Raw genomic sequence first — 14,377 nt, 5'->3', positions numbered from 1 at the left:
GTTTTTGGCACTGTGGCTGCATGTGTCATTGATGATGCATAACCAAATGTGGGAAGGACTGGCATATGTTGACTTGTAAAAGACACAATAGCTGGCAAGGTGACAGAGACAGGAGCTGTAGTGGGGGCTATTATAGAAGGGACACAAGGCTGGGCACTTTTAACAGGATTAATGATTGTTGTGTCCGTGTCATTGGTATAGCGGCATGAGGTTGCATTTGAGCTGTAGATGGGACCTGAAAGCATGTCAGTGGAGGGCGCGCTGACGGTGTTGACATTGAATCCTCTTCAGATTCTGACAGGAAGGACTTAACCATACAGGAGATGTGTAAGTCTTACACACAGTTGTAGTCTTCTGAAACAACTTAAAAACCCTCCAACTGGTTATACACACTGCAAGTCTATATATGATGTAGTAACAAACAAGCACGTTAATAATAATAATGTAATATGAACAATATTTCCCATATTTTGGTCATCTTAAGCATTCCTGAAACTAATTTCCTCGGCACATTGATTTCCGTTTCCTTAGCAGCGCACTTCCGACTTCTGGCAACAAACGCAAGTGTGTTCCAATTATGGCATACTTGTTAACATACAACAAAGCCGACTATTTTTGGACAAATTAGGATTCACACACTTATTTTTTTTATACAGAGAATTGATTGATTGATTGATACTTTTATTAGTAGATTGCACAGTTCAGTACATATTCCGTACAATTGACCACTAAATGATAACATCCGAATAAGTTTTTCAACTTGTTTAAGTCGGGGTCCACATTAATCAATTCATGGTACAAATATATACTATCAACATAATACAGTCATCACACAAGTTAATCATCATGGTATGTACATTGAATTATTTACATTATTTACAATCCGGGGGGTGGGATGAGGAGCTTTGGTTGATATCAGAACTTCAGTCATCAACAATTGCATCAACAGAGAAATCTGGACATTGAAAAAGTGTAGGTCTTATTTAGTAGGATATGTACAGCCAGCAGAGAACATAGTGAATTCAGATAGCATAAGAACAAGTATATACATTAGAAGTACATTTGAGTTGTTTATAATCCGGGGAGATGGGATGTGAATGGAGGAGGGTATTAGTAAAGTGTTGAAGTTTCCTGGAGGTGTTGCTTTAGAGCGGTTTTGAAGGAATATAGAGATGCACTTACTTTTATACCTGTTGGGAGTGCATTCCACATTGATGTGGCATAGAAAGAGAATGAGTTAAGACCTTTGTTAGATCGGAATCTGGGTTTAACGTGGTTTGTGTTGTGGTTATGGTGGTCATTTACGTTAAGGAAGTAGTTTGACATGTACTTCGGTATCAGGGAGGTGTAGCGGATTTTATAGACTAGGCTCAGTGCAAGTTGTTTTACTCTGTCCTCCACCCTGAGCCAGCCCACTTTGGAGAAGTGGGTTGGATTGAGGTGTGATCTGGGGTGGAGGTCTAAAAGTAACCGGACTATCTTATTTTGGGATGTTTGGAGTCTAGATTTGAGGGTTTTGGAGGTGCTGGGGTACCAGGAGGTGCAAGTGTAATCGAAGAAAGGTTGAATGAGAGTTCCCGCTAGAATCCTCAAGGTGCTTTTGTTGACCAGAGAGGAAATTCTGTAGAGGAATCTCGTTCTTTGGTTGACCTTTTTGATCACCTTGGTTGCCATTTTATCACAGGAAAGATTAGCCTCTAGAATGGAACCTAGGTAGGTGATCTCATCCTTCCTGGTGATAACAATGTCACCCACTTTTATAGTGAAGTCACTGACCTTCTTAAGTTTGATATGGGACCCAAATAGGATGGATTCCGTTTTACCTAAGTGTATGGATAGCTTGTTGTCAGCAAGCCAGGTGCAAATATTGAGGAGTTCAGCACTGAGGATTTGTTCCACCTGTGACTTGTCCTTGCCGGATACCAGCAGGGCCGAGTCATCCGCAAACAGGAACAATTGACAGTGGCATGCTGATGGCATGTCATTTACGTATATTAAGAACAGTAAAGGTCCTAGTATACTGCCTTGGGGGACTCCACAGCTTACTGAGAGGGGAGGGGACATGGTGCCATTCACCTCTACCACCTGTTTCCTCCCCTCCAAGTAAGATTGCATCCAGCTCGATGAGGTTTTGTCGAATCCGATTGCTCGGAGCTTATCCAACAGTATAGCGTGGTTAACGGTGTCAAAGGCCTTCTGAATGTCCAGCATGACCATGCCGCAGTATTTGCCCGCGTCCACCTCATGTTTGATGTGGTCGGTCAGATAGAGAAGGCATGTGTCAGTGGAGTGGTTAGTTCTGAAGCCGGATTGGAATTTGTACATTAGTTTATTAGTAGCAAGGTATCTATCAACCTGTTCATAAACTATTTTCTCCATTATTTTCGAAATGGAAATGAGAATAGAAACAGGTCGGTAGTTACCAGGTTCTAATTTGCTTCCTTTTTTATAAAGGGGGGGTTACTCTTGCTATCTTGAAATCCTTGGGTACTTGGCCTTGTTTGATTGAGAGGTTTATTATGAGTGATTATTGGGGCAATGGTGGTGGCAGAGTGCACGAGGAATCTGGAGGGGATATTGTCAAGGCCGGTGGCCTTGTTTGGGTGGAGCGCGCTCAATTTATTAAGCACCTCGTTAGCTGAGACCATTTCTAATTTGAAATTGTTGTTGACTACTCTTAGCTTTCTGTAGAAGGCTTTAATATGTTCTACACCAAAGCGACCAGAATGTTGGGATAGCTTGTTTACAAGAGTTGTGGCTATGTTGGTGAAAAAGGTGTTAAGTCTGCTTGCTACCTCTATTTTGTCTGTAATGAGGGCTTCACCCTCCTTGATGTTGATGTTGGTGTGTCTGGTTTTAAGTTTCAGGCTGCATCCAGGAAGCTGGTTGTTGAGAATTTTCCAGAGCTCACGTGGCTTATTTGGGTTTTCCTCTATTTTGTCATTGATATAATTTTTTTTTAAGGATTTAGTCAGGTTGTTTGTCTTATTTCTTTATTTATTGCATTGCTTTTTGAGCGTTGAAAGGAGTGATTTGAGGTTATCATTATTGGGTTGTTTATTTACTTCGGTTTTACACTTTTGGTATTCGAAATATTTTCTGTCCCTGTCTTTTATGGCAGCTAATAGGTCTGGATTGATCCATGGTTCAGAGCGGGCTTTGATCCTGACTGTTCTCATGGGAGCCATATCATTTAGTATAGCTAGGAATGCTGTTTTGAAGCGATCCCAAGCATCCTCAACCAGGTTGCTCGTGAGCACAGGGGACCAGTCCCACTCATCTAATTTGAGGTTGAAATGATCACTGTTGTATTTTTTAAGGAATCTGGTTTGAGCTGTTATGTGGCTATTGGCTTTAGGTTTACTTATTTTGCGGGTGCAGAAGGTTATATAGTGGTCACTAAGACCACAGATCATGACCCCACTATTTTTAATATTATGCCGGTCCGATGTGAGGATGAGATCTATGGTTGACTGGGTGGAAACACACACACCCGTGTGGGGAGTGTTATTAGCTGGGAAAGAGCATGCAGATTACAGAATTTGCTGTAAGATTTGAAGACAGGGGCATCTCTGCGTTGAATGTCTGTGTTCAGATCTCCAGTTATAATAATCTCCATGTTTTCTACACCAGCTAAGCACTCCTCGAGGGCACCATAGAAATCACTCTGATTAGGGGGTCTGTATACAGTCCCTATTAGTACCGGCTTAGCGTTAGTGAATTTGATTTCTGCCCACACAGATTCAAGGGTATTGTGGTTGAGATCAGAGCGAGTTATGTATTTAATATCCTGGTGAATATACATACAAACACTACCACCATGTTTATTCCTGTCCTTTCTGATGACCGAAAAGTTTTCTATCTCTATGAACTGCTGCTTGTAGAAGCTCGCACAAAAAAAAGGTGAAACGTTGGAGCAGACTGAAGCAGAGAAAGTGAGAATGGCATGACTTTGACGCTGTAAATGTCGAAATTCTGAGCCAAGCTATTTCGACATAAATGGAGTGCTTACCGAAATTAAAACCGGAAAAGATGTCCCCGGCCAGCTGGGCCAAACGCAAAACTGTCCATCGAGTCACTAGCTTTAATATTGCTCTTGATATACACAGCACATCATGCATGTTATTACAACTACCGTACATACGCTGTTAAGCTAGTTATGTGCAAACAAAACATGAAATGTGGGCTAATACTTTACAGATTCTGTAATATGATTGTTCATGTTTTTCAGTCAGTACAGCCTGGTGTCCTATGGCAATGCGTTGTGGATTACAAACTCAAACATGATTCGGGTGCTGATGTTGACGCGAGCTTACTTCTCGCCGTAGCTAGCTTTTACGGCTAATGCCGTAGCATGCCGATGTGTTACTACGCTGGAGAAAAAGTTCCTCTGTATTTGCTCTTACAATAACAATGTATTTACAGTTTGGTTATTATACAGGTTGCAGAACAAAAATTAAGTATTGTTGGCGGTTTTTGGATGCATTTTTAAAGTGATTTAGAGGTAAAAGAAAGAAAAGAAAAAAAATAATTCTCCTGTTAGCTGCATTGCTAGCCACCTAGAACAAGCCGATTTTTACAATAGAATGCAAAAAAAACAAAACACTTTTGTCTTCTTGTCTCTCATAAGAATAGTGAAGGATAGGCAAAATAAATAAAAAAGTGCAGTTCCCCTTTATGACATCGATAACATTCATAAAACCACAAGATGGTTCAATGTAATTGGAAAAAATAAGTCTAACATTGCAACTTTTGCCACAACGTTCTGAAAATACTGGCAGGCATTTTGGTATGCAACAATATTAATAATAAAAGCATCCATCAAGGAAATTTGTTGGCGCGCTCAAACTTGTCAAACAAAAACTCAAGTCGCGGCGGATGCCAGTTGCTAGTTGCTTGTCGACGACACTTCAAACTGACTTGCTCGGCGCGGATGTGTCACAGCCCGGCCCCATACCTTCAGGCTAATCCAACTTCTCAGAAAATCAGAACGCATACTATCTACTCAGCTAATATTTGTCCTCAAAAGAGAGTGACTTCATCTTCATACCATCTTCAAGTCATCTGGTGAAGTCTGTGTGTCAATGTGATCATGTGACTGATGAGCTTCTGGACATGTCCACATGACTGTCCGTGGACTTTCTGATACCAGCGCTTGTATAGACCTTGATCAACATACTATTGGCCCCCTTAGCGGACATTTGCAGATAGAATGCAGCAGGTGCTGATGCTACGTCCATTTCAGGAAGTGGAACATATTGACTGTTTCCTGTTTCCTATTTCAGAAGTACCGGCACCACGATGAGGACTCATCCCCTCAGGAGGACCAGAGCTCGCCCCAGCTCACTGAGGAGGCGGGCGGTCCAGAACTGGTCCAGGTGGCCGAGAAGAATCTTTCCCAGATTGAGAACGTACACGGCTATGTCACCCATGCCCACATCTCACCCATGAAGGTACAATGACCGCCTGGCTCTTCAAGCTTTCTTTTACTACACCTGTGTATCTGCTGTCGCGACCCCACACGTAAAGTTTCTGGAAGCTGTGCTGGTCACATGACCCTGCATTTCTGTGAGTGGCATTGTCAGTTTGTTTGTATTTGGTGAGACCAGCGCGTGTACATGTTGGACAAAGAAATCACAAAAAGTCAGGCATGTGATTTTTCCATCTACAGTTGGAAATATGTATTTTCAATCTGTAAAAATCAAAAAAAATGTTTTCAGTTTTTCCTGACCTACAATGTGTGTTAAAATCTTGATCCGTCTGCCAACAACTACGGTTTTCTTGTAATGGGTTCAGTTTTTTATAATCCAGTGGTTAAAAACTACAGTTTTCCATTAAAACTAATTCATTTAAAAATCTTAGCTATGTAGCGAAGCAACTCCACGGGCAGGGAACAACATATACGGTAAACATCAAAGACGATTGGTTGGTTTACGAATAAGAAAGTCCATGATTGGTTGGTTGGTTTACTATGAAAAGTCACGATAGGTTAAGATTAGGGCAAAACATTACGGACAGGCCAATCAGAGGCAAGATAGGGCGGGTCATAAAACCCGGAAGAGAAATCACAACAGACACACAGATAGCAAAAGACGACAAGAGAGTTGGAGAAGAGAAGAGGTAATATTCAAGCGAGCGATTTATATATTAAAAAAACTAGTAAAAGATGGCTGAGGGATTCTCTTCCTTAGATTTTTCTGTTAGCGATGTAGATGATGTTCAGGAAACCCACAATGCATGTACTTGGCCTTATTTGGACAAATGAATGCATCAGGATTAAACAATGCCCAAAACATTAATTTAAGTTGTTTACCATGTAAGCCCAAATCAAAACTGCTCTCGACATGGAAGACGTGGAATACACATTTAAGAACAGGCGTGATGACTTTTGACTTTTGCTACAGTATAGCCTGTCTAAATGCTAAATGTAATTTTTGTTGGTGTTTTAGAACAAGTCAGTAGCTCATATTTTGTTCGTTATTTGTACTGTTTATATTTTGACATTAAATAGTTGAATAATTTTGAAACGAACCACATGACTGCAAGATATTTGTTATTTCATGCTATAAATCAAAAATGGCTATTCCGATAAAATAAGTTAGCTAATAGAATAAAAATTGTTTGTACTTTTTATGATTTTTGCATTTGGAGCAGTTAGAAGTGGAGAGGGAGTCTAAGAGACATAAATTGACTATAAAATCCAAGGCAGAATCCACACTAAATCAGACAGAAAAAGGAAAATGCGAGCTGCCCAGAAATTTGCCAATAAGGCTCATGTCAGAGCCATCAAAGCAAAAATGCCAAAGGAATGTGTGAATTAACCAAAGTAATGTGTAAATAATGTACATAACCAGATTAACCATCTGTGGCTGTGAAGAACACTAGTAAGGTTGTAAATAATGTATAGAGTAGGCTTACACATGGGGTTCCTGTAGATGTGAACACAGGTTGTAATTACTGTGGTGACTAAACCTGAAACAGACATAGTGATTCATTTGGATGAATGGGGTATTTATGTAAACTCTGACAAGTTTTCAATTCTTTGAACTCTAAAACATATTTGAAATTGTGTTTTTTTTGCAATTTTTTGCATGTTCAATTACTGAAAAACCAGGAGCTAGTTGGCTGTTTTTCCCGCCTTGTTCCCCCACATGCGGTCCCCAGACCCCCAGCTTATTTTTATTTTCATTCTTTTTCATTATGTTCAAATCAAATGCCTGAAAGTAACTGTGATGTTAGCATTGCAAATATTTTTCCATTTGCATGATGACTTGAGGGATTTCTTTTAGAATAGATAATCCAAGGTACCTATAGGCCGTAACTGTTGTCACGGTAACACCAATAGTATGCAGGCTGGGTGCCCCCACAGAGCTCTGCTGCCTCCTTGTGGCTAAAGATAGGTGTTAACAGACTGCAGACATCAGTGATGTCGCCAAATATCATCAATCAGTGTAGTGTCATGCAAAGATGCTCATTTTTGTGACACTCTGTGAGAATCCGCCTTTCCTCCTGCCCGTGTCCTGCAGGTGGCATCTCTGGAGTGCGTCTTTGACGGGTCATCAACATTAGGACATAACAACCCGGAACTCCCTTCCCCCACACCCTCATCCCTCTACCCTCACGGAGAAGACAGCCCCCTCCCATCCTGCTCTTCCAACCCCTACCCCCCAATCCAGGTAACACCCTCACTCCCCACCCCCTCGCATGCCATTTTGTTGCTATGGTAACAAAATGTAGTTTTGTGTACATGTGCATCATGTTTGAGTAGTGTGACAGCAGAGCAACAAACTACACTATGGCATTGATGACATTTGTGCTCTCAAGAAAGTGTGCTGTCAAACTGTCTTTGTTGTGTGAGAGTGCTGTAAGATTAAATGATTATTAAGAGAGAGGCTGCATTTGAAAGAAAGAAGGCTGCAAGATTCTCGCCATAGCTTTGTTTATTCAGTTGAGGATGGCTGTGACTCAATTTGTTTCACTTGCGTATTTGACTGTTGTACTCAAAATAGTGAGCAGGCAGTAATGGACTTTTATGGTCCGCTTCACTTACCTTGGGAAGTTGGAGGTCGTAGCTGGGAATGATGTCAGTCGAGTTATGAGGGTGGAAGTTACAAGGTCGAAAGTCAAAATGGCCACATCCACGAAAGCTGCTATTGTGCTTGCCTTATTTTAATACAGACAACCTATTAATAATAAGCGCTTTTTCTGCAACCTTCGAAAACGGTTGAGGAAGCGAAAACACAGAAGCTATTGCTCACGACGTATAAAACAAATGAAATAATGTAATTTACCATACAGTAATATTACCATATATAAATGCTCAACAATAATCATTGATTCAGTGCGACAAAAATGTGTCAGAATTGAAAATAATGGATATTACAGTCAATCAATCAATCAATCAATGTTTATTTATATAGCCCTAAATCACAAATGTCTCAAATGACTGTACAAACCACTACGACATCCTCGGTACAGAAGCTTCTATAATTGTTTACACTAAGAGCAGCCATCTCTAAAGCCAACACAGGGGTGGTGAGTAGTCTCCGACTTTCCGATTAGGAAAATCGACCTTGGAACGACCTCGTTGAAATTTCCGACTAGAAACTCTGAAATTCCAGCTACCCGGTACAAATAGAACGCACCATTACCGCTCTCAATAATCAACATCTTCACTACATAGCCGAGGAGGAGGGAATAACATTGAAATACAGGCAGCTGAAGACAAGTTGTAGTGAACAGAAGAAGGTATTTCTACATTACAATGACATTAATACATTTGGAACACTGTCAAAATAGTCAGGAAGTACAATATACCTTTTGAAGTGTACTGACATTTTCCATTTAAAGATGCACTATTAAGCAAAACCAACTTTTCTTAGCTTCTGGTACCTGTTTTTTTGTGTTAGGTTCCCCATAAGTCCTGAAAATGTGAAACCAAACCATAGCATAGTGGAGATATTTATAAAACAATTTTACCTTTTTCCAAACAAGCTATTTGGAATTTGAGACTTAAGTGACATATTTTGCCTTCGCTACGTCAGCACTAATCTTCCTGTCAAGTCGTGCATTAAGTCTGTGTTTGCAATCACTGTGAAAACTCCCTTTTATTTCTGGATTAATTGACTAACTATATTGGATCACGGACCTTAAAAGAAAAAAAACTTTTGTGGTTATGCCTTTTTCCCTGTCATCAAAATATCTAGAATTCCAAGTGGACTTAAAGTTACCGTTGTTTCGGTGCTGAGCAACCGACCGCTAGCCAGACGGTGCTGCCAGTTAAAGGCTAATGGGTCAGCTTATTGTCAAATCAGAGAATCAAGATTCGCCTTGGATCATTACCAGCATGCCAACAAAGAGAACCACCGTGGCTGAAGAGGCTGATCACATTAAGTCTCTCAACTTCTTGTCCGAGGAGGTGACTGCTGTCAGGACGCAGCAGAAGCAGCTCCTCGATCCTCTGGAGGAGGTCAAATCATTACGCCTCCGGAATGCAGAAAAGGACCAGTGCATTCAAGATTTGGAACAAAATGTAGACAATTTAGTACAATATTATCGGATGAATGATGTAATTATTTCTGGGCTGATAAAAATGCTGCGCTCATATGCGCGCACTGTGGCTACAAACAGCTTTTTTACCTGAAAGGATATAAACTGAACTTCATCAACAAACAAGAGTGGAGGAGGAGTAGCTGTGTATGCGGACATACATTCGCATTACAAAGTGGAGAAAAAAGTGCCATTTGCAATTGATAGTATCTTGGAATGCATAACGATTGAAATATGTCATGAAAAAAACAAATGTATTGGTTGTATATATCGAACACCCAAGTCAAGTATTGAAAGGTTTGAGGATTGGATTAACGCAACTTTTACAGAAATGAAAGAAAAAGTAGTATTTGTATGTGGGAATATTAATATTGAGCTGTTAATGTCTAACAAGCAAAAAATAATTGATTTCATTAATATGATGTATAGAATGTTTCTAAACCTAGTATCACAAGACCAAGAAGAATCACAAGTCACTGTGCCATGCTTATTGATATTTTACCAATGATTTCGATAATACTACAAGTGGACTGCTAATAACGGACATCAGTTATCATTTTAGTATAGGAACAAAACAAACCAGCATACTACCAACATGTAGAAAAAATCAGTGTAGTCACTTATTAGACAAAAACAACACAAGAGCAACATGGGGCATATTAAATAGCATCATTAAAAATGGTGCTCAGAAGGATTACCCTCAATACTTTATAGACGGAAACATAATAAATGACTATGAATGAAGTAGTTGAACACTTAAATAGCTACTTTGTGTATATTGGTACTAATCTAGAAGTCTGACTCTGTAAAACAAAAGCTATGCAAAATTTTGACCAAAGCACCACAATGTCATGTTACATAGACCACAAGTAAGCGTTTTAAATGTCGAGAAGACAATCATAATATGACCCCCTTAAGACACAGCCTCTTCTTACTTCCTTTATACCTGGGATCTGCAACCTGTGGCTCTGTAGTCACATGCGGCTCTTCTGTCACCTTGTTGTGGCTACGTCAGATTTTTTTCACTCTTGAGTGGGAAAGTTCACCCATTTTAAAAAGAGTTATATAGTTTCCGTGCACAGGTTAAGTTATGAGGTGCAAGAGAGGCAAGTAAAAGATACTGGCAGCCTGTGTGTTCAGTTGAGCTTCTTGAGTTTGGAACCCCTTGAGTAAGCTCACCAAAAGAGTTAAATTTCACATGGACAGATCTATTTTCCTTTCACAAAAAAAAGAGGAAATCTTCTAAAAGTTAATAACCTGTCTTACGTTTTGCGGTTCTACAGTATTTTTCATTAGTGGAAGAGGCTGCAAAATGTCTCTTAATAGTATTTACAGCTCTGTACTAACACACATTTATTATAAAATGTGCCCTTTGTGGCCTGGATGTCATCCAGTAGACATGGCAAAGTTTTCAGGGAAGAACATGTGGCAACAAGAAGTTGGAGTTAAGAAGAAAGAGGTATAAAGACCTGCGTTAGTTTCCATACCGCAGTGAACAGACGACTATCTCTCTTTGTCGCTCTCTCTCTCTGCGTCTGCAAAGCGATGTTCTCTCGCCCACCCTAGCAGATGCAGATGGATGTTTTCTCGGAGGCTCCTCTCACTTTTTTTCCATCTGCTCCTCCTTTAAAGAGGAGAACCAGCTTGGCTTTCCAGCCTTCGCACTGTCTGGAGGACGAGGAGGAAGGAAGGGGGAGCGAGGTGGAGTGAGGCCCCCCCTCCTATCTCCTCTCTCCTCCCCAGCCGGCATCACCTCCGCCAGCTGAAGGGGCGTGGGGAACGAGGCGTGCAGGAGCAACAACAAGCAGCATGCTCAACTCTGTGTGCTATGCCAAAAAGATGGGCCGCCGCATCATGGCCACCCTGAGGACCACCAAGCGGCTCCACCGCCGCCTACTGGTAGGTCATCCCTCGACCTCCCTTTTTAAAAAGGTGAGGCGGTAGGGGAGGTGATGCATTGACTCTTATTAGGAGAACACACAAACATTCTTTTAAATGGAAGGTGTGTTATGTCGATGGGTACATGCGTGTTGATGGCCTTGTCGTTGGTAGACGTAAAGACAGAGAATACCTTGTGTGGGGAAAACTACTGCTGCTGCGTCATGTGAGCGGCCACATTACTTTTCATCTAACGTCTTACACACACACACACACACACACACACACACACACACACACACACACACACACCTCTCCTGTGACACGCTGTGTTGGTGCTGTTGCTGGCAGTGTTCCTGTCTCAAAGGTGAGACATTGTAATGTTGTGTAGTGAAAAATGTTCAGGAAATGCTGAAGGCAGCAGTGAGATGAGGCGCAAACCAGCTTAAATCTTCATCATCTGTGTATGTGAAGACGTTCTCCCGCATAAACAGCAGCATCATGTTGTGTGCAGATGTGAGGAAGCTCTGCAGTAGCACATGCCTTCCCTGGCGTTGCCTAGCAACCTCTGGGCTCCTGACATGCTGCACTACCCCCCACCCCCTGGACTCCACATATCCCTGTTTATTGAATAAAACACATGCACACTGTATTATACCGTACATACCATAGGCTGGCCCGGTCCCCTTTGCAGTTGACCACCTATTAATAATGCATGAACAATTTTGCCATCTACCACGTGACAAGTATAAGTTAGCTGTGTTAGGCATGATAGGAAACTAGACTTTACATGCTGAGTGAGTTGTTTACATGTAGCTAACCTTTAGAGTGTTAATTACCATTTGTGAAACCCAAGTAATTACATATTTCTCATACCAGTCCATCATGAAAACATTCAGCTCATTCAAGACATCATGATTTATTTATTAACACATTCCAAATAATGTACCCAAACTCCACATTTTCATAACACAAATTCCCATTAATATCGAACTTTCTTACTACTTCCACATTTCTTAAACTGCTCTCTTACTACTTCCAAATTTTTCAAACCAAACCATTCCAAAAGCAGTTTAACAATATATCGAACTTTTCAATATTTAATTTTACAATGCGATTACTGAGTACACTCTCGCAACTTACCTTTCATTTATACCACTATAAACTTATTTCTCCCTCCTTAGTGAGAGGAGTCACGGTTGTGGGAGATGAGATTCAAAAAAATATTTGGCTTTCTTGTCCTTACCTGGTGTAATAAGTGTGACACAATATAAGCATTAATGACCAGGAAAATAATTCTCTTATCAGCATTTATTTACTTACAAATCAGCAGAAATGTACAGTGCTCCAGTTTTTTGTGTGGTCATTATTATGTCTTGCATATAATTACATCTGGATTAAAACTTCAATTCACTTCCTCTAAACCTAATTTCAAAATAAAACATATGTCCGGGACAGGAAGTGAGGTATTTTCAAATAGCAATTACTGTTACCACTTAACTGGAGTTGAGTCTCGTTTCGCTACAAATACCAAACTTCAGCTAAATATCAACTGCTTTTTAAAGCTTTATTCAAATTAATGACAGCAAAAACTTTCATAGAACTTCGTAAAGAAGCACGGAAGTAGTTTTATTTCACAGATCTTATATTTTCCTTTAGGGCTTATTCTAAAATAAGTTTTCTAAACAGCAAACAATGCAGTAAGAAAACCAGGTATATAAATATATATTACATTTTTTAGAGACAAAGCTTTGTGTCATTATTAATGGCTGATTTCAACATTTTGGCTTTCTCATTGCGTTTCTTGCTGTTTTACCAATTTTTGCTGGTGCTTTTTGTAATGTGCCGAGGACCAATGACAAACAAGTCACAGGCCACATATGCCACTGCCGCACTTTGGGCACCCTTGCGATAGAAGCTAATTGTTTATGGCCACTATAGTTTTAGTACTGTAGTATATTTGTTTATCCTATGGTCACATATGGGACGCGAGTCACATGGTTGTCTTGCGTCAGCAGGCAGTAGTAAAATCAGCTGTTCACCTGGCTGATTTTTCCTCTTGGATAAATAAGAAATAAACGAGGAAGTCCTTAAGCTTCCACCTTGTTTAATCATATATTACTGCTTTTACATAAGCCAATGTTCAGTTTTCTATACACAATAAATCAACACAAAATTCGTACTTTGGAGCAATGTTCACAGACTTAAGTATTTTGCTTGTTAGCTTACTGTCGCAGGCGATCGATGATGGTCATGGACTTGTGGTTGAGGAAAGAGTGGTTGAATGTTGGATGAAATAAAATGTTTGATGCATTGCAACAATCAGCCCAACAATCATTGTTGCAGCTCGATAATTTTTGAGCACGTCATGGAATGGGCGTTAGCGAGACGAGCGGGTGTAGAAGACGCCTGTGCCCGGGGCGGTGGGGCCACGCTGTCGAGAGCTGCGGGATGACAGGCTGGAGAAAGAGAGGCAGAGGTGTGCGTGTTCAAGTGTTAAAATGCTTGTCTGATTGCGGTGCAGGTCTGTTGGTCACTCCCTGGGTGGTGTTGTCATGTTATTACTTTTTTTCGTAATATGTTCACGATGGACCAGGAGTTTACCAAAGATCGACTGTTCAATCACGATCGACGGGTTGGCAACCCCTTCCTTAGGACATAACCACAAAGATTTTAGCTCGGAACACCAACCTGCCAACTGCTTTATGATGCTGTGTGACAGGCTGTGTTCTGAAAATGACTTTTAAAAATAATAATGTTTTCATTAGCTTAGCAATCTTGCAGTGGAAGTGTGTCAGCTCTGATGACAGCACTTTTCAATCTTTCACTGGGTTGTGTTACATCTGCTTAATAAATATTGAATGTGCTTCCAGGGCTTTATGCTGTTCTCAACAAACGGGGTATTGTTTGGATGGTAAGTTTGTCACTTTAATCATTGATAAATTGATCA

General features: G+C 40.5%; 1 protein-coding gene across 14 annotated transcripts in view; it reads left to right on the top strand.

Annotated features, from left to right (window-relative positions):
• Positions 1-14,377, top strand: part of dlg1b (discs large MAGUK scaffold protein 1b) — a 75,693-nt gene that overhangs the window by 35,966 nt on the left and 25,350 nt on the right. For 8 of the 14 annotated variants that reach the window (XR_009809640.1, XR_009809639.1, XM_061920652.1 and 5 more), the window contains 2 exons: positions 5,286-5,453; positions 7,527-7,676. Coding sequence is in view for 12 of the 14 variants with exons in the window: in XM_061920652.1 (XP_061776636.1) it covers positions 5,286-5,453; positions 7,527-7,676 (318 nt within the window). In the remaining 2 variants the exon portion in view is untranslated. Of the gene's footprint in view, positions 1-5,285; positions 5,454-7,526; positions 7,677-11,198; positions 11,449-14,300; positions 14,342-14,377 lie in introns of those variants that run through there. The other 6 variants (XM_061920658.1, XM_061920659.1, XM_061920660.1 and 3 more) reach the window with 3 other exon arrangements.

The sequence above is a fragment of the Nerophis ophidion genome, linkage group LG14, assembly GCF_033978795.1.
Source record: "Nerophis ophidion isolate RoL-2023_Sa linkage group LG14, RoL_Noph_v1.0, whole genome shotgun sequence".
NCBI classification, from domain to species: Eukaryota; Metazoa; Chordata; class Actinopteri; order Syngnathiformes; family Syngnathidae; genus Nerophis; species Nerophis ophidion.
The sequence above is the reverse complement of the archived record's forward strand: the minus strand, read 5'-3'. Positions and strand labels throughout refer to the sequence as shown.